Genomic DNA, 27,877 nt, shown 5'->3' on the forward strand with positions numbered 1-27,877 from the left:
TACACTTTCCGTTTGTGAAATATCCGAATGATTCACTCTGGGGAATGCTAAGGTAATGTGTTATTACATCTGGCTTTTCAACGACCTGTTTGACGTCTTTGTCTTTGTCTTTGCATTGAGTGAAATTTAAATTTAAATAATAAACTTAAATATGGTGTTGATTTTAATTTGAAATGTTTTTTATCACCGATAATTCCCCTATAAGTTTTTTGCAAAGTTTTCTATGCTAGAAATAAAATGTAATTAGTAAATAATTTAGTGTGTATATTTTTATTCACACATTTTAACTTTTTAGATTTTTTAAACAAATTATTTATTTTTTTGTGGTATTTATTGATATTTTGCCATATTAAACTTGTTTGTTTGTGGTTTGTTTGGCATTTGGCATTTTTAAATATTTTGCTCGTACACCCATTTTGAATTTTATATATTTTGATATAAATATTTCTGGATTCTTTGGGCATTTATTTACTCAATCATTAGCATCGTCATCTAATGTGAATTTGAATCATTCAAGCTTCTACCAGTTTAAGGATTGTCACCTTAAATAGATCTTAGAACACAAATGTTTCTGTTTTCGATTTGTAATAATCGCTTTGCGGTTCCATTTTCATTTTCCGCATGTCGCTAGCCAACTTTTGATTGCCAAATCGAAGTCGGGGCGTCGTGTTCGGGCCATAAACAGTCAAAACAAAACAGTCAGGCAATCGCAGCTTGCCATTTTTTTATGCTCGATATATAAAAAAGTTTTGGGCTTTCTGCTCCGGCAAATTGTTTGTCACGATTCTTAGAGCTGCGTGCCAAAATCTTCAGCTGCGATTGTAATTAAATATGGCTAAATAAAAGTCTGAGCTTGGCCAAAAAATCAAGTTCAAGGTTGGCTCGCACAAATCGTGCTTGGGCTTTAACAAATCCACATTTTTTTCTACGTATTTTGTGTAACGGTTAGGCAAATTTCTGATGCCATTGTTTTGGTGGTGGCGAAAGTTGGCTTCTTTTTCGCCAGTTCTTAACCTAATTAAGCCATTTGTTCTTGGTCTATATGGCACTGGAGCACAAACAGTTATGTCTTGATTTAATGCCCATTTTTATGAATTGCCACATTTGAATAAAGTGTTGTGTTGTGGTGCTAGCTGAAATTGTGGGAATTTCGGGGCAAAATTGTAGGTTTCTCCATAGGCAATAGATTTCTGATAGACGTTAACAAGGACAGGTGTAGGCCTGGCTTGGTCGAAAATCCATGATTCAAACCTCCGTCGTGGGCGTCTGCTGTTGGACGTCTTGATTTTGTTTTATTTTATGGCTGGAGTTTTGGTGCTGCGGTGTCAATGATGACACCATATCATCGTCACTAAAGTTTTCTGACCAAAGTGCAGCCCACACAGGTTCAAAAAAAAAAAAAAAAAAAAAAAAACGCTGGAAAAGGCCTAAAAAGAGGTAGCAACAACCAACAACATCGAAGCGTAACCGAATCATAATGAAATAGTCAGGTCTATACAGACATAAAAATACATTTATATATATCTTTACACAGGTGCACCACACACACGCACACACTGAGCTGAGATCGAACCCAAATCGAAAATCGAAACGAAAACGCTACAAAAATGTTAAGCGCGACTCTCGTGCGGTTTTTGTTTTGGTTTCGGTGTATTTCGATTTTGTTAATGCATTTTGACCAAGTTTGTTTAGCGGGCGCCTAAACGGCGGCAAGGTCGTTCAAGGTAGTCCATAAAAATGCTTTTATTGTTGTTGTATTTTTTTTTTTTTCGATAATGCCAAAGGCGGCACATGCTGCGTATACGCAATGTGTGAAATATAAAAAAGGGGTGAGAGACCCGAGTTATTATAATTCGGTTATCATCATCTGTTTTCGGCCAATAAAAATCTAATGATTGATACCTTTAAAACCCGGTTAGAATAGTTTCATTTTCTTAAAATTTCAAGTGAATTTGTCTTACTTTAAATCGGTTATTCCAATTCTAAATACACATAATATTTAAAAGGTATTCAAATATTACAAATAAAATTTGAAGCAGTTAGTTTAGTTTAAAATTAGTACAAATTATGTTATTAAAACTAACTTTAAAATAAGGTTTTAAGTACCATAATCAAATGTTTCTTTTAAAGATCTTTCATCTTGTTTTGCATAGAATATAAACAAATAACCTACAAATATCATTGTCTAACAATATCTAACCTACAAATTTCTAATTGTGTTAATAATTTAAGTGCTTCCATATATTTCTTATGGGTATTAACCATTTTCATACTTTCTGGTTCTGTTTTTTATATATATAAATATATATTTCAATGGCAGTTGAATAATATTTTGTCTGTACATTTCCTGCCTCCCACTCATTGATCTTTCCTTTGATTGGCAATTCCGTAAATTATCTTGGCCTTGCCCCACTTGAGTCGCCCTTTCGCTCCATCAGCCAGGCCACACTGGTACCTTAATTTTCTTCCTGCTGATTTCGGCCTTGGCCTGAAACTGGACTTTCCTCCACTGATTGCTCATTGTTTGCTTAATGATATTGCAATACGATCTGGTACTTTTGTTTTTGTTTTTATTTTTCGCTTGCTTTTTGCAGTCTCTTGTTTTGGAAACGTTTTTCAATTGCCATTTATTGCAGATACGTATTGTGAGTGGTTTTTTGGGTCAATAGATTTGAATTCCGAGCGGTTTGTTGAACTCTTTACGAACCAGATTCAAATCTGTATCGGGGACCAACAATCTCCCGTTGAGTGCTGTGCAGTGTAGTTTATATACCTTTCACAAATGGCAAACAAACAAAAGTAAAAATTGATATTTTTATGTTAACCCGACGACTGAGGGGAGATTATTATGCAATTTGCCCGGGATCCTATCCTTATAATGAGCAGCAGCAGCAGCAGCAGCAGCAGCAGCAGCAGCCGGGAAAAATGCAAAATCAATTAATTATGAATAATAAAATTTTGCAATAAAAAATCTATCAATATATCTAATGCCAGGCGGTGGCGATGGCGGTGGCGGCAGTGCCATGTATCTGTATCGCTGAGATACACATTACAAGACTCGCAATTGACAGACGATAATTGATGGTTATTGCCGTTGTGCCAAATGGATCCCTGAGTGAGTAATGGAGCGGAAATCTGGAAGTACGAGTATCTGTATCTGTGCAGATAGAGCCCGCGACGCCCACGCCCATGCCCATGCCCATGCCTCGAATCGCTTTTTATTAACCTCTTTTTGTTTTTCCTTTAATATATTCTTTTTAATTGTTTCATAATGACTAAGCGGCAGATAATGCGAGTTGCAATAAAAATAATTTTCAAGTTCATTTGCATAAGAAATAAAAAGTTATTGTTATGGCCGTCGTCGTCTTCTTATTATAATAATTATGGCAACCAGCCGCCGCCCCCTTCACCTTCGATCATACATTATTATCTTAGAACTATCTGTAGTTGCTATTGTGTTTTATTTTATCTACTTGCTGCTGCTTAACAAAGGTCAATGTAAACTCGTTTTGTGCTGATTGATTCATTTGGTCGGTTGTTCGGTCGGTCGGTTGCTCTGTCTCGCGTCAATCTCTTCAAGTTTCCTGCTCTTATATAGACGTATCTTTTAATTATTTTCTATGCTGTATTGATGACTAATTAGTCACAATTATCGCAACATTTCAATTGCAATTGCCCCGCTCTAAAATGGTGCATCGCAGGAGGGTGGGGCACGATTGATCCCCTGAAACGATGACAGATGATGATAATGCTGTTGATGAGTTGATGCCGATGTTTATCAAGAGATCTGCATCAACGTATAGTAATTAATGGCTGGGAATCAATCATCATTTAATCAACAAAGATTTTGTTAATTTTGTTTAAACAATAAGAGACCCAAATTGAGTTGCAAAAGAAAGCATTTACATCCTCGCATTTTTCCAAAAATTGTTTTAATTGTAAATGCAATTTGTCCATCATGCTTAAGATTGATCTACAAATTACATCTTTTGGCAGATATTAAAAAAGGAATTTAAATATAAAGACAATGTCACAAAAAAAGGTATCTATGTGCCTACAACAATCTTGTGTAATATTGTTACTTGTTGGTATTTTATGAGCTTTGATTTTTTTCTTTCTTTCTGTTGAATACAAATAATCAAATGACTAAAGTAGTTATCCATAAAATATAATTTCCTTTTTTGTCTACCACCATTCTACCATAATTTCCATGTGCATCCAACTTAGAGTCCACCGCCTATTGTTCAGTCCCCTATATCCTAAGCCCACCTGTGGAGTCCCTCTCAAGTTTCCCCTGGTGTTCTTGAGCAATCAGCTGATTTCCCACACATAAATTTGGGTCGATTCGTATTTGCTTTTTCCCCTCTGACCAACCAAAAATAAAACAAAAAAACAGAAAAAGGTTACAATGGGGCACTTGGGCACTTTTGCTTCGAGTTCAAAGCCTCCGAGTTGACAGTTCAAGGGGCTATTGAACTGCGATAGGCAAACTGCTTTTGTTTTAAACTAACAAGAAAAAAGAAGAAGTTATGTAGGTATATGACCGCTGACGATGGAACTTTATGGAAATTATTTCGACCGAGAAGTTTGTGTATTCACGTCAGCGGCATAAACCGAAAAAATTCTATGTCAATTAACGGTCTTTTGTTTACAAGAAGAGAGCGGGACGACAAATGTGCGACAGGGAGGGAGCGAAGGTAAGAAATAAAATCAACTTTTCGTGTGGAGCAGTCAGAAAGTCAACACAAAAAAAAAATGCAAACAAATAAACACACCAGACTTTGCAAGAACGTTGACTTAAATACCCTAGAAAAAATAAATATTTATGCAAATTCAAAACAATAGTTCGACTTCTGCCGACACACGAGTATTAATCAGCGTTCCTTAGATTTTTCAGCATTCTTCAGAGCTTTTGTTTCTTAATTATTGTGGTTATTTAAAAATTATGGACGTATTTTGTAAGGAATTTATAATTTCGATTGAACATTTCATTCAATTTAAATTTTAAGAAAATCAACTAAGAAAGGTAAGTATAGATAAATGGTAAATATGTTTTAAAATGGTATTATTGAAAATATAAGAAATCTTAACTTAACTCTCTAAAATTGAGTATCCTAGAATTTATATAGGGTATTTCCACGCAAAATTGTTAACAAGCCGCCATTGTGCGAACTTCATTCTTCATTCTACAGTCTCTCTGTATCTTTTCTCTGCAAGTTTGCCTGTTTGCCAGTTGCCAGTTGCCATATGACTATATGATTGCTGGCTGGCTCTGGCTGAGATGTGTCGAGTGCTAAGGTCAGTTGGTGGTTACACACACTCGCGGCCATTCGTGTGTGTGTGTTTGTTACTTGCAATTTGTTTGCATGTGCGAAATCTTCGGAGCCACAAAACGAACTTTGCTTTGTTGTTTTCTTAGTTTACGAGTGTGTTTTTTTTTTTTTTACAATTCTCTGCAAGCGCTTTCTGTTGTTGTTGCGGCTTTAATGGCGGTAATGGTTGGTTTATGTGCCGGTCTTCAAGTCTTCAGTCTACGGTCGTCTACAGTCTACAGTGTTCAGTCCCCAGTCTTCAGACTTTAGTCAGTGTGCCATGGCAAAAGATAACGCAGTTTGAAAAGCGGGGAGTGTGGGGTAAAATTTAAGGCAAAAGCAGGTCATCGTCACACACACTGAGATAGACAAAAGTTGGCCTTGCCAAGAGATTTTTTTTTATTTGAAGGGATTCCGTTTTTACAGTACCCTTACATTGGATCCTCAAATTTGCCACATTGCTTTAATTCAAATTCAAAACATAAATTGAATTTATATATATGTTATAGAATTACCCCTTTCATCATCATCATCATGTTCGACCCCTCATTTTATAGGCACAGGGTCATGCAAGCAATCATTGCATTATTATTATTTCAATGATTAATATCGAATTAATTATAATTTAATTAAATATTTTTAATTAAAAGGTATAATGTCGAGTTCATTGCCATGGAAATCGGAAAATTTTCTATGAAGGGGCGGAAAACCTTCACTTGGGCTCACATATCGCGACGGGTATTGAATTACCTTTCCATATATGAGCGACATATCGAAAAACTTTCCAACACAGTTCCATTTACTTGCCACAATTTTGTTGCCTGTTGGTTGGTTTATTTTTGTTTTTGTTTTTGTTTTTCTTTTATTATTTATGCGGTGACATTTTTGCGTGCGTGTGCGTTAATTTTTTTCACGGCACAACTCAATCATGATCATACCTACGATCATAATCGTAATCATGATCACTTCTAATGCTGTGCGCGAGCGGCGCGCGTTTTGCTGGCGTCTTTAGCCGCTGGGCTGTCGCCGGCATCAGGTGAAAGTTAAAAGAAAAGCAACAGAAAGAAAAAATAAATAAAATTTCTTCTTTCAGTTTTCGCCTGCACTTTTCCAAGCGACGATTACTTTCGGTGGCTCTCCTGTCTTCGGTCTCCAGTCTCCGGTCTTCGGTATCCAAACTGCGATCTCCGATCTCCGCTCGCCACCGATCTTACACACCACCTCATCAAAGTTAATGTGACAGTTTTGGATGAGTGTGACTATGACGATAATGATGATGGTAATCATGAACTGCAGCCGGATGCAAAAAAGCCGCAACTTTGGAATTCATTTAAAATGAGATTCGGGTGGAATAGGTATTTTTAAGCATAAACCAAGTTTAACATTTTAAAACTCAGAAGAACAAAATTAAAATGATTACTGGTTTTTATTAAAAACATTAAATATCTTGAGATTCATTTAAAAACTCACTCGCCTATAAAATAAAAAATATATTTTTTCATATTTACTCTCTGGACTAAACATTTAAAGTTTATAAAATATATTAGAGTTCTTCAATTTTTATACCCTTGCAGAGGGTATTATAATTTCAGTCAGAAGTTTGCAACGCAGTGAAGGAGACATCTCCGACCCTATAAAGTATATATATTCTTGATCAGCATCACTAGTAGAGTCGATCTAGCCATGTCCGTCTGTCCGTCCGTCTGTCCGTCCGTCTGTCCGTCTGTCCGTCTGTCCGTCCGTTTATATGCAAACTAGTCTCTCAGTTTTAAAGCTATCTGCATGAAACTTTCCCAAAAGTTGTCTTTCTATTGCAGGTAGTATATAAGTCGGAACGAGCCGGATCGGACGACTATAGCATATAGCTCCCATAGGAACAATCGGAAAAATAATTGAAAAAAAATTATTACTTTGCTGTTTTTTAATTTTTTGTTTAGTTCTTCGACATATAGCAATGGTTAAATAATTCAGAATTATGGTTTAAATTTCATCAAAATCGGACGACTATAGCATATAGCTCCCACAGGAACAATCGGAAAAATAATTGAAAAAAAATTATAACTTTGCTGTTTTTTAATTTTTTGTTTTGTTCTTCGACATAAAGCAATGGTTAAATATTTCAGAATTATGGTTAAAATTTCATCAAAATCGGAAGACTATAGCATATAGCTCCCATAGGAACAATCGGAAAAATAATTGAAAAAAAATTATAACTTTCCTGTTTTTTAATTTTTTGTTTAGTTCTTCGACATATAGCAATGGTTAAATAATTCAGAATTATGGTTTAAATTTCATCTAAATCGGACGACTATAGCATATAGCTCCCATAGGAACAATCGGAAAAATAATTGAAAAAAAATTATAACTTTGCTGTTTTTTAATTTTTTGTTTAGTTCTTCGACATATAGCAATGGTTAAATATTTCAGAATTATGGTTTTAATACGCAAGTAAATCATAATTTTAATGTTTTCAAAAATATTTAATTCTTGCGATAGCTGCAAGGGTATATGAACTTCGGCTTGCCGAAGTTTGCTTTCTTTCTTGTTTAAGCATGAAATAATTTGCAAGCTTAACATCAATAACATTCTAGTTAGTTGTGATTTACGCATGCCAGACAAGTGAGCTTTGACTTGGCCTAGTCTGGCTAGTGAAGTGAGTATCTGCTCCGCAATCCAATCGGTTTGGCTAAGATCTGATCTGGTTTTGCCTCGGTTTTGTCTCTTTGCCGCCCACTTTTGGACATGGCAACAACAAGAGGTATTGGCCACAATAACAAAAATGCCTGCAAAGGTCGTTTCCAAGCCGCACAACAAACAGTTCTCTCCATATCGCCATATAGCCATATATCGCCTCTGCCCCGCCAGTTTTTGATATACAACAAAGTAAACCTGAAACTGGCTCGAAAAATAAAATACTTTTAAGAGTATTTGCTGAGTTGGCATTTATGTGTATCTGTGTGTATCTATCTGCCAATGTTTTCCAAGAAGTTTTTGTATTTCAAGTTGAAATATTTGTCTGCTGATCGCCGAGCTTTATATAGATGTAGATATATAAGTATATATATATATATATATGTATATATGTATATATATATATGCATGACTAACGGCAAAATGCGGCGCCAAATTGGAGTTGGAGACTTGGTCCCAAACAAAAAGTATCTTTGGCGTGTGTGTATCTCTATCTATCAGTATCTGGATTCATATCTGTAGTATCTGCATCTGTATGCCGTTTATCTGTGTCTGTCGCTCTGTATGCTCACATATTTCGGCTGCTTTTCTGACTAACAAAAAATGAACTCGTTCATAGTTCGTCTTAATTAGGTTCTCAAACCAAGCGCAAAAAAAAAATTCCCAAAATTTATTTCTATCTTAAAGATGACATAAATATTGTTGTTATCAGTTTGTAAATAGAAAATATTTGTCTTTATAATCAACTATAAGCTCAAGGAATTTTAATTAGTATTTATTTAAAAAGTTAAAAAAATGCGAGTATGTATATTTCGTGTAACTAGAAGAAGCATTAGAAAAACATATGTTTATTTAAATATAGGTTTTAAAAATGTACGTACACATTTAATATTTAACTGTTAAAAAGTAATTCATTGTCTACAATTCCTTGAAATAAGATCACTTTAAATTTTAAGACTTTAACAATGATCGTCCCATTAAAAGCGGATCACATTTTATGAGCTTTTCTTGTTGATATTTATTTTGTTGTAAGTGCTTAGTGTGAGGGGGAAAAGTTCAATAAACTGTTCGAAAAAGTGAACGAAAATCTTGACATTGAACTTTTGTGAGTAATTTACCTCTACGGTCCGGTCCGCCCCCCTTAACCCTCTTAGCCCCCTAAAGCACGCACATCTCTTGACAAATGTTTCACGCGCTCGACTAATAAACCTTTTCTCAAAAAAAAAAAAAATGTTTGCTTCGCTCCATCTGAAAAACAGTTTTATTTTCTGTTGTTGGGCTTTTTGCAATTAGAGGTGCTTAACAATTGGAGAAGAGCTTCGCGACGAGTCGGGCTCTTTATTTATTTATTTTTCTGTATTTTTTTTTTTTTTTTTTGGGAGGTTTGGGGGTATTCCGTTCTGCATGACTGGACAACAAGTCGTTGGACTGACAGACTGGGAATCAATCAACGATCGACGGACAATGTTAAGGTTAAAGAAATTACATTCGATGCCCTAAACTGATCGATCGATTCAAGCAACTAACTAACTATCATCATCATCATCATCATCATCCGCTCTTTCTCTTCAATCAATTACCGTTGAGTTTCTTTACAATTTCAACAAATCGAATCAAGATATAGGCAAAAGAGAAAGAATAACTTCGGTTGGGGGAAGTTATTGAATCTAGCACAACGGCAATTAAATACTCTTTTTAATATAAAATTCGTGGTAGAGTTTGTAATATGTTTGTTGGAATTAAAATATGTTAAAGGTGTAATCTATAGTAAAAATGTTTGCAAAAAAATCAAGCTACTGGCATTATCTTTTCTTTATTTTTTGGATTATCTATAAGTTAAAATTTAAATTTTTATCTTTTTTGACATTCTATTAATTGAAAAAAAAAAATTTTGATTTCTATCTTGGTTTTGAGCCCACGTTAAAGAAATGTTCTTAAATTTCAATACTCTACCCTTCCACCGAAAGAAAGATTTCCATTGTGCAATAAGTTCAAATAGAAGATTATTTACCGTTTTCCGTTTGCTTTCTACAGCATTTATTTATTTATTTGTAGAATTCTTTCCTATTCATTAACCAACTGGGACTCCGAGCGCCTCTGTGTTGCCCACAATTTGTTTTACAAACATACTATATACAGCCAGATAGACAAGCAGCACAGAACAGCACAACACAGCACAGCACAGCACACATTATGCTATGGAGAGTCGTAGTCGTGTACTGTAAAAGTTCAAAGTGCTCTAAAGTGCTTTGACTTCCCACCGACTCTCTGACTCTGGCTTTCTGACTCGGGCGGACTTTCCTATCCCCTTGGCCTCCGCCAGAACTTGTTCATCATCTTTTCATGCTTTGCCGATCTCGAGCTGTCTCCGGATTTCCCCTCCCCTACCCGACTTTTCCTCCACCCCCTTTTCATAGCATTTTCTTCTCGAAGAAGAGAGCAGCTGGTTTACAGGTTGTACGCGGCACAAATTATGCAAGGCCCTTCACAGTTTGAAGTTTATAACCTGGTAAAGTGTGTTCCCCGGCAGAATAACTTGTCTTCAATGGGGGGGAAAGGGGGGGAATGGTATAACGAACTCTGATCAGTGATCGTTGATCTTGAGGCAAGCTGACATCCACAGCCCCTGTTGTGCGATCCCAATCCTTATTTACTTGTCCGCCATCACGATTAATTAGGCAATCTCTAGTCCAAACGTTATGATCTGCTGCAGTTGATCATTAGATGATCTTCCTTTTTTCAAATGAAAGGATATCTGGACTGTTGGTCGCCCTATCTAGATCAGACTTTGAATTGTAATTAATCTTAAACAACTTCTTTAAATTTAGAACTCTTCCCACTTACACGGAAATTCCATGATCTCGCCATTGCGCCCCCATCCACTTTTAATAGTTATCATAACAATTATCTTGGCATTTCTTACCTGCAAATAAACAAAGAGAATACATTATTTTTAGACTGTGCAATGGAAGAGAAAACACCAAAAGGTGAAGAAGCAATAACAATAATATTCAAATAATAAAAATGCCCCATCATATATGGGATGTGAGAAGTTCTCGCACAGCTCCAACAATACAAAAAATTTAATTTATGCAAAAACAAACAACAACAACAACAAATTTAATATACTTGGAAAAAAAAAAAAAAACACTGGCCAGAAAATTCCACACCCCAAAGCTGCAAGTTCCTTCGTACTATATCTATAAATACGATTCTCTCCATGTGGTTACGATGTTATTATTATGATTTTTATTTTCGTTTGCCGGGTTATTTTTAAAACGCCACAGGCAAAACCAAATAAAGCATACAAAGTTCGAGTTCGGGATATATATATCGTTCGATTGTTGGGGAGGTTTCCAAAGACATTGAAAAAAGCGCGAGTTTTTGCACCCAAAAAACAACGAAACTGCACAAAAGTTCAAGAGTTCAAGGCTTGGCCGAAATGTGAGAAAAATCAATAAATCTCAATAATTAAAAACAAATTAACGTGGCCGAGTGTTAATTACCTTTTAAGGAAAGAAAAATACAAATAAAATGAATTGAGGAAAAAACCTAAGCCCAACAAAAGAAGAGCCCCCAAACAATGCCAGTGAAATATGCGAAAAAATAAGTATTTTTCAAGTTATCCAATCATAAAGAGACCTTCAAGCTTGTTACCTAAGGATAATAAATGTCATTTAATTAGTCAACATAAGCAGGTAGACAGGGAGAGTGGAAAAAAGGAAATGGAAGGTTAAGTGAGGCCTTAAATTTTTTTTTTTGAGCTTTCAACTCCAAAGTGATCTTTAATGATCAACAAAAGTACTTGAATTAAATGTGTAATAAAAAAAAAAAAGAATTTTAACTAAAAACTTGGCGACTTTAAAGTCAATTAGTAAATTTGAGACAAATGTTACAATATTAAGTGTTAACTCAAAGCGCAATGTAATATAGAGTTTATGGAATCATATGGAATCATATCAAATCCTGAGCTTTAGAGAACTGTGGGTAAAATGTGTGTTTAAATACCCATAAGTAATATAAGACGGCCTTGTTCTTGCCCGCTTCCCAGTCCATTGAACTGTTGCTAATGGATCGTTTATTTTTTTTCCTTCTCCGATTTTTAAGGAGAGGTTCAAAAAACCCTTTCAGCTCGAAAATCTTTGAAGCGTGCAAATTATGTAAAGAGGAGGCTGAGAGAGGAAGACGCTGCCCATATGTCAGCTTTATTTGGGTAGTGATTTAGCGGACGGACTTTTGGGGGATCCATCAACATCAACTTCGCATCATGATCGTGAGCATTTTTTCGTGGTGCCTTGCTGCTGCTAATTAGTCAAGTACTTTTTGGCATTCGCAGATTTTGAAGAACAATGGGGGGGTTTGGGAAAGAGATGGCTTGAAGAAGCCGAGAAAGAGACGGCACGATGGCATCTCCAATTCTTCGCTCTTCTTGCGCTTTGCTTGGTTGCATCTTCTTGCAGACTGACCAGTTTTCTTGGCAGTTCCATTCGCTGCATCTTTGTTGTTGTTGTTGTTATTGTTGTTGTTTTCAAGGCAAACACCAACGACCTTGACAGCATCTTCAGACCCCCCTCCCCCTTCCGCCAACTCTATCTGTCCCGCTCTCTCACGATCGTTAAAGCCGCATTCCTTCGGTTTGTCCATTTGATTTGATTTGCCTTTTCCTGCATTCCTCGTTATTTTTTTTTTACGTTTTTTGCATTTTACAATATCGTTCTTTATTTTTTACTTGCGGGTGCGGTTGGGTTGATCTCTCCTCCGCAATCCGTACTTGACTCTATTCTGTTCTCTGTTGTTCTCTCTTTTTTTCTGCAATTTGTATACTTGACATGCCAGGTCGTTTATAGTGCGGAACGTGCGTGAGTGAGTGTGGCACTCGGGGTGCCAGTGTGTGTGCGTGCTTTAAAAAGTCTTTTTCGGTCTTTCATCGCTGGTTCTATGCGTAACTTGGTGCTCTGTCGATTTGGCCAACTGAATTTTGGTATACTCTTGTATAATGATAAAATATGCAAATTACAAGCCTTTTGGTGGTAATAATTCTCATATTTTTATATTTATTGGGCCAAGAAATGGTAATAGCCTTTCATTTAACTTGACTTAAGTGTTATTATTTATTATAAAGTAGTTAAACTTGTAGAGCATTAAAACGTCGAAGAATCATACGTTAATTCTCCGAGCACAATGTTTCAGCTTTTCTTAGCAACAGACAAGCAAATGTCGCCTTGAAGCCAATACCGCTTAACCCCTCCACGCCCCATACACACGATCCATCGCCGCCTGAAATGCAATTGCATATTGCACTCACTCAATTATAACAAATTGCAAAATAAGCCATAAGCCATTAATTGTCTTTGTTGGTGGGCAAATTTCATCGAGAATCGCGAATCGCGAATCGAGGGAAAACGTTCAGTCGGCGCATTTCTTGAATAACAATTAAAGCAATTAGATCGACAGCGAGAAGGAAAAGCAACTAGAAAACTACGCAACCAACAATTGCAAAATAATTCTCGATTAATTTGATGCGAAAAAAATGTTCAGCACAAAGCGAGCTGAAAACAAAACACACAAAATATGTAACTAACTAATTAAAAAGTGAAACAAATTTCCACACATGTGGCAATGTTTTCATTTTGCTGTGTTGTGTTGTGTAAGGGGTTAAGAGTGAATGAGTGTGTGAATTATCAATGAATGTAAAGTTCATTTCAATGGGAGCGAAATAAATATATTGCCAGGCGAAGGAATTCGCGCAAAGTGCGGCAATAAATAAGCAAATGCAAATGCAATCTTGAGTACAATGTATGAAGGAATTTGAATCTGGGGAAATGCAGTATTAAATAATTAAAACAAGTTGAATACTAAATGATTGGAAAATTTGTAATTGAGACTTTTTTTACAAGACTTTTCCATTAAAGTATTTAAGAAAATCATTTTAAATCGGTTTTAATCTCGATGTGGGACTGTTTTAAATTTAGTTGACAATAATTCGAGAACATTTTTATTTAATTTTGTAGTAAATGGATTGTAAAGTTACAATTGGTAAACATTTTGTATAAAATAAGCTCCCCAAGAAATATCCAATAAACACCCTTAAAACCAAAACTAAAAGCCCAACCTAACAATTAAATGAGCACTAAAGCAAACCAAAAGTACCCAAAAACCCGATTCGCATGTGAAGCAATTGCAGGCACAATTTGCCATAAAACCCAGCAAAAACTTGAAATGAAAACCGTTAAAAATTAAAATTTCAAATTTGTCAAGCCCCCGAAGCGGTACAAAATAAAAGACTAAAAAGAAAAATATTGTTGCCATTTTCGTTGTGTGGAAACACACAAGGCAAAAGGTGAGTGAAAGAAAGGGAGCCAAAGACGGAGAGGGAGCAGGGTCAGCATGGGTTAAAGCCTTCAACAAGATACAACAGCAACAACATCAAACCAATTTTGAAGTCCCAAAACGATGTCACGTTTTTTTGCCAACAATTTTTGTTTTGTGTATTGTTGTTAAGCGAAAAATTAACATAAACATACGAAAATTATAACAAGCAAGAAGGGAACCTTAACTTTAATACCCTTTCAAGTTTTTATAAAAAAAAGGTATCTATATATATTAATTAAAACTGAATTTTTATCAATATCGCAAAACCCTATATCTAGACTCTACCTCGAGCTTCACATTACAGGGTTAAAAATGCCTTATTTACTGGATTAAAATCGTGAAAAATTAATTTATTATACCCTTTGCAAGGGTATAAATAAGAGTCGCAAGAACGAAACAAGAAATGGCGAAGAAAAGGGGTGGGTGGCAGCAAAAAGTTGGTAACAACAAAACGACAAAGAAAAAGAGGAGAAAGACAGGGACAAAAAGCAATAAGAAGTTTATTTACCTCTTTTTTTTCGAGTCAACAGCAATATGAAAAAATAACCACAAATTCAGCTTTTTATCTGCTACCTCCTAGCCCTCTTGAAACCCCCTTCATAACCCCTATTGACCAAAACAAATGAGCGAACCAAAGCAAGAGATTCACGTTACGCGTTACGATTTTTCAGCCATTTTCATTTTGGTTTTTCACGTTTTTTTCACTCATCATTTTTTAAAGTGGAGTTTTTTTTTTTTGGCAATTGTTCACGCAAATCACGTAAAATGTTTTCATTGCTGGGGCAAAATGTTGCGCATACGCCGCGTTGCCAGTTGTCCAAAAGTTGCTGGCCTGTTGCTTCGGCAATTAGACAATTTCATTTGCCAGCTTTTGTTGTTGTTGCTGCTGTTGGCCGCTTCTGATGCAACGGTAAATTGGCTTTGGCTGCTTTTGTTGTTCTTTTTTTTTCAAGCATAAAGTGCGGAAATTTTGTCGCCAGAGTTGCACCGTTAGCATTTTCAAGTTAGTCATCAGTTTTTGTTGCTGGCAGTTGGGTAGGTAGGTCAGCTTAAAATGTTTTTTTTTGTTTTGTTTATAATATTTGATAAGAAGTTTCGGGCACAGCACAGTTGCTCATTAGAATTTTAAGTGGTTTTTAAAAAAAACTTCAAAGAAGTGTTTTAATCAAATTATTTTGAAAACAATTGTGCCATGATTTTAAACGCTTTATTTATTTGGTTTTTAAATTTAAAGAAATAAACATTTTTCTTTATCGATCTTATAGTGCTTTTATTTATAAGTTTCCAAGTACTTAAGTGAGAAATTATATTACAGTCCCCTTAAGTACTATATTTTCTTGAATTCCCAGCCATTGGACTTACCTCTTATCAATCTAGCCCTTATTTGCCATCTGGCCCTTATCGTCTTAAAAAGCACAGCGAAATCAAGAGCAAAGTAAACTGCAGAAATGTGTTATACCGAAGTATTTTTTTTTCATTTGTATTATTTTTATTATTATCGCCCAACCTTTTTATCGCCCCAGCGATAAGCACGCTAATTGCCCTGACCATCGATTAGATATCGAGCTGGGTACAGTTTTCCTTGCTCTTGGGAATGGAAATGGAAAAACAAAGAAAAGTTAGAAAAATCGAATCCAAAATGAATGCCAAAAGTAAGGTCACAACTTGACCATAAACTTAGTTTTTGCTGGCTTCCAGTTCTATTTGAGATTTCGTTTTCTGTTCGGGGTTAAGGTTCGTTTTCTATTTCTATTTCTATTTCTCTTGATTTATATTTCTCTTTTCCACGGCTTGGCCCAATGCCATTTTGGCATTGCACTTGTGCCTGGCTTTATTTTATTTTTTTTTTTTGGGTTAGTCACTCGAATGCATTTTCAGTCAAGCTTCCCATTATTTTTTTCCGCTTATAATTAATTCAGCGGAAATGTTTGTGTCTCCCCGCCGCCATGCGTCATCGTTGCATTTTGTTAGCTTTAAATTAAAAGCCGCCTCATTGTCACCTTTGTGCCTGGCCAATTTTGGAATTGAACTCTATATAGTAGAGTACATATATATATATATATATCTTTTTTTGCTTTCCATTCGAGTGTGCGGATCATTAATTTCAGTGTCAGTTGATTGATCGATTAATCGCTTGATTAGTTTCGTAGTTTTTCCTCGATCAAGCCAATGTCAAATTGGAAATTTCATTATCATGCCTGTCGTTCCTATCATCATCGCCTGTTATCAGCTGTTATGCCTCTGACTGGATGCAAACAGCGAGATATTGTAGAGCCCTTAAGTCCCGTCCCGGCCAAAGTCCCCCCGCCGACATATGGAAATTTGTTTTCTCATGCGAAACACAACTTTGTAGTCCGCGATTGAATAACACCACACGAAACAACTTGCATCATCTGCTGCCCAGTTAGCCAACTGAACTAGTTCTCCAACAAGTGAGTTTGAATAATGGAAATTAAAAAGCTTAAAGTGCTTTTAAAAATTGTCATTCTAATTTCATTTGGTAAAAATTGTTTTCATCAGATAAAATCTCTTAGATAAATTAATTGAAAATACCTATCTTATATAATTTTTTGAGTGAGCACTTTTAAGTTTTTCAAAGAAACATTTTATAAAAATCACAGCTTTATTTAATTATGTCGGAGTTAAGAAGTGTAATGAATTATTTAATGCTCAAGCCTAATATTAAAATGAAATATAAGAATTAAACTAATAAGTAACCAAGTATTAACACTAAAATCCAAAGTTAGTGATTTTTTAAAGATCTACTTATTTTTGTATTATTCCCCATTTCAAGCAACCAATGTGAGTCAGCTCCATTTGGCGGGCACAAGTATATGTCCAAAAGGCCCCCTTCACTTTTGAACTTTTCAAACGAATCCACTGACAACTTTTGTTCCTTTCTCGACATCCCCCGCAGAAAAAAACCAAAAGAATAGAGGCACAAAATGACTCCTTTTGTTGCCCATGGCCATGTCAATGTCAACAGGCCACGGGCTTTGGCTTTTTATTTTTGGCCTGCGACAAAAAAAAAAAAAAGAATAATGTAGACAAGAACGAAATTGTTTTCCCCCCAATGAAATGCGTCATTGAGCCGAAGAATTAGGAATTGTGAGCCATGGAAACGCGAGAAGGCGGCGGAGGGCAAAGGTTACACAGTAGGAAAATAAGAAGGCACGGGCTTTGTACGTGAAAATGCGACTCGAGTGCATGGGGAACATTGAAATGTAAAACAGCAACAAGAGCACGGGAGCTACAGAGAGAATAACAAACCGGTAAGAACAAAAATCGTTTTACAAGAATATATTTGGAATACGATTTTTATTCATATCTACAACTTTTAAAATATACATATAAATATATAAATATTTTAGAACTTATATGCCTTACATGAATAAATACTCTAATACATTTAAAATATAAATAATAAATAAATAAATATTTTAGAACATACAATAATAAAGTTATTTTATTTAGATCTTAAGGTTTTCTCACTCTGCATACCCTAATCGGCGACAAAAAAATAAATACGAAAAATGACTCGCGTTGCCGAGTCGCATTTTATTATCTTATCGTTATTTGTGGAAGACAGAGACTAAAGGGAAGCGTCGCAAAAGCGGGGCACAAAGGGGTAAATAATAGGGGGGAAAACACCAGCCACCCACTCACCACCCAAAAGCCACCCAGCCAAGGTATGCTGTTTGTGTGCCAAGATAAAATTCCACTGGCCCGTATAAATATTACGAAAAAAAAATGCTGTAATCACCAGAGCAGAAGACAAAACGATTTTGCAAGTTTAACTTTATTTGAAATAAATACTAAAAAAAATATCTGCAAGAACTTCCGCTCTCTTCAATGGGAAGGGGGCCCCCCTGTCAAGGTCACTGCACATTGATTTCGAACTCGTTCGCTTTGCTCAGCCTTGACTGGAGTCAACTAACCACAAAAAAGCAGTTAAAAACATACATGAAACGTATAAACACAGTGGGGTTAAAAAGAATTCATAACTTAAAGGTTAAAGGCCATTTCGCAGCGCGTCAAGCGGAAATGGAAATCAAAAAATGGCCTAAAAATTGCTAAATAACAAAGGCAGCTAGAGCCAAAAGGCAATTAGAAAAAAAAAATAACAAAAGATCAAAACAAACTAAATCATTAGGCAAAATGGAAGCATTAGGAAAATAAGTTTTCAAGATGTCCTTGACATTTGGATATTTCCCCCGAGGCAGTGGAAAAGTTGGGGATGCTTGGAAAAATGTTTCGACAGGTGACAGGAACAGTTAGAGCTGTATTTTAATTGGAATTCCTGACAGCTCACGCGAATTCAAAAGCCCTTATTGTTTTGGTTCTATGAGCTAGTATTTGCAAATTAAATAGTCTGAAAATAATGTACTTTTAAAACAATTTGCAAATGTGAAAGCATAAAAAACATTTTGATATGGTATGGTATTGGTAGCCCATTAGAACTGAGATTTTTGGTTAAATTTATTTCATTAATATTATTGCTTTTGCGGCTGGCAGCTTACCATAAGGGTCTTAAGTTTCCATCCCTCTTTCATTGATCACCCTTCTGTTTACCTTTCGGCAAATTGTCGTGACATTTGGCCATAGTTCACATTAAGCTGTCAGCATGACTTAGTCACCCTGTCAATGACCCTACCCTTCCCCTCCTCCCACACTCCCCCCCGGCAACCATCCCCCGGCCCATCCCCTCGAAATGACAGCCAAAAACCTCATTAAATGCAGCTGCAGCTTTATCAACAGAAGGAACGAGAACCAGGGGCGGTGGGTGCCAGGGGGTTTTATGAGAGCAATTAAAGTTCAATGCAGCAAGCAAGTGGAAGAGGAAGACAAACACATGCCACACTGCGAGGAAAAAGGATCACTAAAGCACTAGAAAGCACAAGCCCAATATAACCCAGTAACTTCTAATTTGGTTGATAGGTATTCAATATAAATTCAGTTCATCATTAATTGGCAATTTCAAATACATTAATCTATATAACATAAAAACACACTTGATTATCATTGCTCTTTTTTTAATATATATTTAAAAATGTAGCCACAAAGAATTTTTTTTTTAATAAACATCTAAAATATTTTTGGGCAGTGCATTATAGTAGTCAAAAAGATCCGAAAAACAAATATTTAATGGTGGTTCGGGTGTGAGTGTAGGTGGTTTTTCACTTCCATCGCCCCAAGGGTTGCAATCTATTCCCATTTATTTAATGTCAATGTCCAGGGCGTCGACATCACGATTTATTTTTGGTGGAGAAATGGAGTTGCTAATATTTCACTTCGGACAAGAACATTTCTTCTAATTTTATGTTTTGTCATCAATTTTTATTGACTTTTCGGTTTTTATTTTTTTTTTTTTTCGTTTTTGGAGTGAGATTTATCATCCCCCAAGCTTTCCCACCCATTGAAATTACCGTTAACAACAAGGAAATGTTTACAAAACACATATTTTCTTGCATTTCTTTTGATAAGCAGCTTTTGTTTCTCTGATATCTCGCTCTCGTGTTTTTACTGCCGCATTTAACTCCTCTTATACCCACAACTACAGTATACTCTCCAAAAAGTTAACATATTATTTTGGTTTTTTATTTTTGTTTTAAAGGGTTGGGTTGGATTTTTCAGCCTAAACTACAGTATCCTTCCAAAATTTATGATAAACATTTTACTAATTTTTTCTTGTATTGTTTTATTGAAAGTGCACTGTAACAACAGAAAATATGTTGATTGCACTTTCTTCAAGCTTTGCTGACTGATTATTTCTGTCTCTTTCTATCTATCTAGCTCCGGCTCTTTCTTCGTCGTCTTCTCCTCTGGCTTTCTTGTCTTCTCACTTGGCTTTTATTATCTTCAGTCTTCAATTGTTTTTCTTGTTGTTGTCAACGCGTTAATTATCTGAAGAAAACATTTTTTTCTGTTGTTTGAAGGCAAAAGTGTTGATGTGGATGTTGTCTTTTTTTTTGTTTTATGTTGTTGTTGCTTCCTGAAGCGGGTGTCTTATTGTTATTGTTTGATATGTGAGGTTCGCATTGGTGGAGGATAGGGATTTAACAAAATTACATCTAACATAAGCATATATTTATTTACTATGTCATTTAATTTTTTCAATAATATATTTTTTGAAAATATGTCAATACAATAAACAAAATAATAAAAGCTAAATTGACAATGTAAACAAAATCACAGATGTATATTTTTAAAAAATATTTACATATACGTCAAAGAACTTAAAAATTTTAAACAAACTTTGAGCGTGTTTGTTTATATGCGTAACAAATGAATGAGCTTCATGCAAATTAGTTTTGGCCCAAAGAAAGTTTGATTATCTTCGAAAGTTTGCGATTCCATGTCCCGCTGACATTTTCCAGCGCAGAAGTTTCCATCATTCCTAAATATAGACCGTCCAAGGTCGCATTCCCAGTAAACCACCCGGCGAATTCGCCACCCCATCATTCCCATTTTGACTGTTGACTGACACTCCCCCCAAGAGCTTAGCATAAACCACTCAGTCGGCATATTGAAAAACTCAATTAAAATGAACTCATCATCGACAGTTTGGGGCGCTCTTCTTTATTTGCAGCCCATAAAAGAGATAATCAAAACTGTATCAATACGAGGCAATAAATCATTGGCAGCGTGGGCGTCTCGACTTGGTTTCGGTTAATTAGCCAAAATGGCAATTTGAAAAATTAATTTGCAAATAAACAAAGCTAAACAGAAAAGGAGCAACGGCCCCAGTGGGTAAATGTGGGTGGGTATGAGGCAGTTAAAGCCAAATTTTAATGCGTATTTTTCAGCAAACAAATAAATGCATTAACACCAACCCGAAATGCAGATAAACAAATAAAAAAGTCTTAGCAAATGGATTTTCTTTGTACTTTTTAGGTAAAATGTTTACAAAATGGCATTGTAACTTTGTTCCAGAAAAACCAAATAAAGCAATATTTGTTTTACATATTTACATAAATTCTAAAAAAATGTTTCTCTATTGTTTATGCTTTAACTTACCCAATCTTTAAATTTAAAGCAAAACTGCATTTCCCCTTTCCATTTTTTGGTTTTAAACTTTGTCCCCCAACTACCCTTGTATCTTTTCATTTACACACATGGTGGCAAAATCGATTTCGCCTGTAAAAACAAAGGGAAAATCTCGAATCCTGTTGACTTTGTCAATGGGTCCTCGAAACATTAAGGGCGGCGAAGATGTGCGATAGGCACATCCTGGGCACCCTACTCAACACTCAATACTTAAAACCCAATACCCCTATTATGATCGATATTCCCCTCGGGCAGCGTTTAAGATTACCAAGAAAACTTTGACTTTGTCAAAGAGCCCAGAAAATAAATGATGTTCGTGCTGTGCTGCTGCTGCAGAGGGTGGTTATAATGGGCTTTTATATTATTTTGCTAGAACTGAACCTCGCCCACGCACAAAGTTGTTTGAGACCAGAGAAACCGAGGCAGAAAACTGAAAATGAACCCAAACTCATCTATCAGCTGTTTGAGTATGTATTTGTTTCTGTGTGGGCGGCCTTCTCCACCACCTCCCCATTTTGGGTGTTTTGCTTTTTGGAAGGGATTCTGGGGGTTGATTTTCCTTTGACGTCAGTCACACTCATTGAGGTTATGTTAGGTCTCAGAAATGTAGAAAACCATTAAGGGGAAAATTCGTTTATCAGTGGGAAAGTCTGTGCAACATTTGACATTTGTTAAACTTCAATTTGGTATGATTTCCTTTTGTGTTTCTAACTTGATTAAGAGGTTTATTCTAAATAAATGAAATATGTGTATTTTTTGTTAATTAGATCCTACAAATCAAATACCGAAACAAGATATATTAATGTTTGCGAAAAGGAATATGCTCAGGGGCAACACTATTTAATATTCGTCAAATAGGCAAACACCCCAGTCATCAGACATGTGTTATATATTTGTCTACCTGCACAAATTATCCCAAACTTAATCCCACATAAATAAAGGCCCCCCAAAGGTGTGACTTTCCTCGTGTGCGAGCTTCAATTGAATTGTAAATCATTGTTAATTATTATTGATTCGCACTCTCCACCAAAAATCTACGTATACACACATTATTTTTTGTGTGCAAAAAATGGAATAAAATTTCCATTATGCAAGCGTTCGGCTGCCGCATGCTGCCCACAAAATGCGTCCTAATTTCCAATTGAAAGGCCAACTCCGAGCTCCAAAAAAACTGGACAATGTGCCAATGCTGAAGTCAAGTGGGCTTTGTGAAGTCTTGTGGCAGCCACAACAACCAAACACGGCCAAAGACAACTGAAAAACCAGCAACCAAATCTCCAACTCCGGTGTCCACAACTTCATTTGTCTCGCTGTCAATTTGTATTTCTTTTTCTTCGATTTTTTTCATTTTTTTTTACCATATAAATTGGGCCATAAGCCAACAACAACAATGGTCAAGCGAGCAAACACAAACATATAGTTTTTTATTTTTCCATACATATATCATCCCATCCATCCAAGTCCAATTATGCACAGCTCAAAAGTTATAAGAAATATATTGTAATATGTGCGTCGCCCAATTGGCCAATATTTATTTTGGCATTCCGGCTTGCAGAAATCAGAAATCCCCTTCGATCCCCTTGCCACTCGAATGATTGACAGCTTGCAATTGTCGAACATTTCCATTTTGGCAGGTTTTTTATTTCACTGGTCATTAGGGCTAAACTTTTTTTGGGGCGAAATGTATTGTGACATAGGGGGTTCATTTAAATACGCTTCAAGTATTTTAGTTGTGTTATTTATGTTTTATATTTAACAACTAACAATAAGTAGGTTCATAGTTTTAGAGCTTAAAAAATATATGTAATTCTGTTATTCTGTTATAAAATTCTTATCAATGTATTTGTGTTATATTGCAGTTGTATTTGAAGTAATTCTATTTGCCCAATTTTGAACCTAATTGGTACAAAATATTTGTATCGCAATGCAAAGGTATTAATACAAAACAAAGAACACCCCTTCATTTACTCACTTTCCTCACTTGGTTTTTGTCCTAATCGTTATCTTTTTGCGACTGATAAAAACAAATTAAGCTCTTTTTTTCTGGCCCACAGAACGCATTTCTTGGGGGAAACGTTCAAAAATGATGCGTTGATAAAGCAAACGACCCCAAAAAAATAAGAAAATACTGAAAATAAAAACAAAGTCAAGACAAAACGTGAAACGAAAGAAAAGGCAGCAACAAGTTGGTATTGAGCGAATGCGGAACCAGAGAAGCATGAGAAACCGAAGCGAAATGGCTTAAAAACAAATGACTATTACCGAGGAAAAAAAACCCGTCTGCGGCAGAACCTTTGCTGCTGTATAAGGCAATTTTGGCATTGGAATTCCGAGGGAGTAACATTAAAATACATTTAAAAATCAAATTAAGTGCCAAAGAATTTGGGACTTCGAAAGGGAAGGGAATAATAGAAGGAAAAGTAAATCAAAAGAGAGTTCGAAATGTAAGTCAATTAAATAAAATTGTAAGGCCACAGAAAATATTCAAAATATTTCATTATAAAATACAATAAAAATAAGATACATAAATATGCAGTTTCGGTAAATAATGATTCCTAATTCGCATTTCAAAGAAGCAAATTTGCTATGAATTAGTGAAATTTGAAGACTTTTAAAACGATCACAACTAATGCCATAACATTTATGAGAAAGTTAAATTTATTATACAAAACATGTGAATCCATTAAATTTTCATAAACTCAAAGCAAATTTAACGGTTTTAACTTAACATATTAAATAGATTTATTAAAATGTATCTTAAATAAAGGAGAAGCTTAAGATATCATTTAATTTATGATTAAATGTTATATTTATATGCCCGGCAAAAGAACTTAACAAACTTTAAAAAACAGAGCTTTACTTGGGACTTATTTTTTACATTTTGAAATACTTACGAACCCCATAAGGTATACAACTTTAGTTAACGAAGTAAGATATATCACCTAGCGCCCTCTTGAACTACTTTCGTGAAGTATTACCCAACTTAATAAATATAATTTTCATGGGGTTTTTACAACCAACACTACGGAGAAACGGTTCCCTGATAAGAATTACGATTTGAGACCCACAATCGATGACAGAAAAATTGTATTTCATACGGCTGGCTGCTTACGAAACTCAAAAACGTCGATTGGGATTTAAGTTTTATTATTAATTTTCGTTTGTTTTTTATTTTTTTGTTGATAACATAAAGCTTATCAAAAATGGGGGAATATGGTGATAGATGGGTACCGTGGAAGTACGAAACAGTGGGGCTGGAAAACAAACGACCTTCGTGAGGGGAAAAAGGGGCGTTGTGGGTGGCAGTTAGAAGATTTAGATGAAACAACGAAATGCAAAACTATCGAGGCAAAAACCAAGCGAAATTCGAAAAAGTTATAATGAAAAGGGTAGAAAATGCAAATTTAGCTGAAAGTAAAGGGCATTTGAGAGGGATAGGAGTACAGAGAGAACGAGATGGGGCAAATCGAAGCCAGGTGGAGCAAAAGAGACGGAACATGAGGGTCAGTTCGCCAGCATACGGTAACAGCTGCTCTTTGGAAGAGTAAGGAAAAGGGAGAAAAAGAGCAGAACAAGGAAGATGATGATGAGGAAGATGAGGAATAGGGAAGCATGCAAAGAAAAACACGAGAAGAAGGAGATGCACAGTGGTTGCACAAACCCAAAATTCCTTGAACCAAAATCAGGTAAATAAACTATGAACCCTCGATACATACAACGTCCATTGGCAGGATCACCTCGAAAATAACAGCAAGAAATCTATTTAAAATTCATTTTGTAGTTGAAGTGAAACGAAGATAAAACACATTTATTTATTTTGGGCTAAATTCAATACTACAGTTTGCCAATACTAGAATTATCGAAAAAATTAAATTTATATTCTTGTCAAAATAAAGTTCAAGCATTTTTCGAAGTTAAATAGATGCTTCCTTTAACACTTAACCAAGAATATATATAACAAATTTATAAGTAAGTTTAAAAATTTATGGAAAAAAATATTTTCATAGCTGAAATGTAGCCCAATCATTAAAATATGAATTTTATGTTGTATTTTGTTTAAACTTCCAGGTAATTTTCATAACAAAACCACTGTGCCGTTATCCACACAAAAACTCTCTTTTTGTCTCCCGTCCACGCGAGTGTGTGTGTTGAGTAGAAGCTCACACACACAGGCCAGGCACAAGAAAGAAGAAAAAAGTAAATAAAACAAGTTTTGAGACGCAGAAGTTTTTCAGAAAAATAAAACAGACTCGCGACTGACTTTCTTTAACATTTTTAGCTTTGTTTCGGTGTTTTTGGGATTTCGCTTTTATTTTTTTGGCAGCTGTTTTTGCACAGAAAGAAAAAATACGATGATCAAACCGATCAATTTGACCATCATTTCAACAAATTGCTATGTCAAAAAACATTTACTTGCGAATTTCATTTTTATGTTCAAATTTTGTTCTTGATTTTACCCTTTGATGAACAAATGTACACTTTAAATTGATTTAACCATAATTTCAATTTAATTTAACTTATTCGCTTTTCATTATAAGTCTTCGTCTTAAGTAATATTTTATTTTGTAAAGCATCAAATTATGTTAATACAATTAAGTTTAAATAAATAAAATCTGAATTCAGACAAATATTGACATCCGCAAGTCGAACTAGATTTATTTGTAAAAGAGTGTAAACACGTGTTGGACTATTCTGATCTCGAACTCCACAACTTATCTTTTGTTTTTGGCTTGATAGCTACATATGGTTTCTGTGTAGGTTTAATCTCGATTTAACGACTTCTACAGATCAAATCACAAATCAGTATGAACGATTTATATAAATGCAATTTTTTTTTACAGAAAAATAATCTAAAACAAAGATATTATTGTATTTATTTGAATAATGCACTTGAATAACGTTTGGTTAAGATTTTCCTTCATTGTTTTTTACCTAAAGATCTACTCCTCAAGGGAACTGGTAAGTAGAAATGTGACTCGATATCGAGCTGCTTTTCTTTCCGTGTGGAGATGCGAGAAACTTGTTTTTTGCGTATTTTTTGGCAAGGGAAAAGGAAACTCACCTGGCAAACGGCGTCTGTTCCACCTCGTAGATCTCGTTGATGTCGTGACACGACACGAGAAGTCCCTTTAGCCGATCGGCGTCCACGTCCAGAAGTCCGTCTCCAATGGGAAAGATTCCCTTTTCGGTGAACATGGTGTGTGTTTGTTGTGTGTGTGCTGTGGTGTGTTGTTTTGTGTGTGTGAAGATCGAATCTTCTTTCGATTTTTTGACTTTATAATCCTTCGTTTGATTGCCTTTTGTATTTTGCGGGGGTAAAATTCAAATCTCAACTGCACAAGAACCAAAAAAAATTGTAGTTTTAATGATAAACACACACGCTTAAAAATAATTCTGCGGAAAACGTTGCGCGCGCTCTCTCCGTTTTCCACACAGAGAGAGGGAGAAGACAAAATTCCAGTACAAAACAACAAAAAAAAAAATAAAAGAAGCAAAAACTATGCAACTGCAACACACACACACACGCGCGCTAAGCGAGGCCCGAAAAAATTCCCGCGTGTGTATGTATGTGTGAGGCTGTTGCTGCTCCGTTGTTTTTATTTTTGTTATTTTCGGTATTTTGCAAGTACCGTTCTCAGCGAAGAACTCCTCTCCTGCTTCTTCCTCGTTTGGCAAAGTGCGAAAAATGGCCCGCAGATTTGGCCAGGTGCTGTTGTTGTTTTTGTTGCGGATACGGAGGTACGGATGCACAAGAAACTCGCGAGCGCGCACGAACCGTTCGTTGGCGAGGAAAATTTCAATTTGCTCGGAGAAACGCCGATAACGACGATTATTATGGGCAGTGGGTAGAGGTGGAGAAACTCCGATTGGTCGGGTGGTTGAGAACTTCGGTGGTTGCGAACTTGGAATGCGAACAGAAATGTTAAAAATCAACGTTTTCCTTACATTCAGTTACAAATCATAATATTCCTAAGAGAAATAATTCTTATCATAATTTTCCTAGCACAAGTGGGCTTTTTAAAATTATGGAAATTTTACAAAAATGATAACTTGGATGCTTGAAAGTTTTTATTTTTTTTTTCTGTTTTAAAATAAAATCTTGTACCACTCTTCTTCGTAGTGTCTTTGGTACAATAATTTTGGTCTTAAAGCCGTGTTATAGGTCCCACTTTTTGCATGTAAATTACACATATTTTAAAACAAAAAAAAGCTGAGCGGCTGGTATGTCGAGATTGATTTAAAGCATATATCTTACATCTCAAACAACATTTTGATGAGAAGAGCGATTACCGCCATCGAGATTTCCCGCTATTGGTTGATAACTCGGATAATACAACCGATAAAAAGGTTAGTTATCAATTGGTTGATAACTTGGATAATACAACCGATAAAAATGTTAGCTATCAATGCTTGTCTGAATGTCATCAACGTTTTTCCATCTCTAACGATTAGCA

General features: G+C 35.5%; 1 protein-coding gene across 2 annotated transcripts in view; it reads right to left on the reverse strand.

Moving 5' to 3' along the window:
- LOC108142343 (death-associated protein kinase related) overlaps positions 1 to 27,232 on the reverse strand; it is a 58,994-nt gene extending 31,762 nt beyond the window's left edge. The window contains exons 1-2 of one of the 2 annotated variants that reach the window (XM_017266102.2): positions 27,053 to 27,232; positions 26,485 to 26,755 (exon numbers count right to left, since the gene is read on the reverse strand). In XM_017266102.2, the coding sequence (XP_017121591.1) occupies positions 26,485 to 26,618 (134 nt within the window). In that variant the 5' untranslated portion in view covers positions 26,619 to 26,755; positions 27,053 to 27,232. The other variant, XM_017266101.2, reaches the window with a different exon arrangement.
- Between the last annotated feature and the right edge of the window lie 645 nt (positions 27,233 to 27,877).

Source organism: Drosophila elegans, unplaced genomic scaffold (assembly GCF_018152505.1).
Source record: "Drosophila elegans isolate 14027-0461.03 unplaced genomic scaffold, ASM1815250v1 contig_149, whole genome shotgun sequence".
Taxonomy (NCBI): Eukaryota; Metazoa; Arthropoda; class Insecta; order Diptera; family Drosophilidae; genus Drosophila; species Drosophila elegans.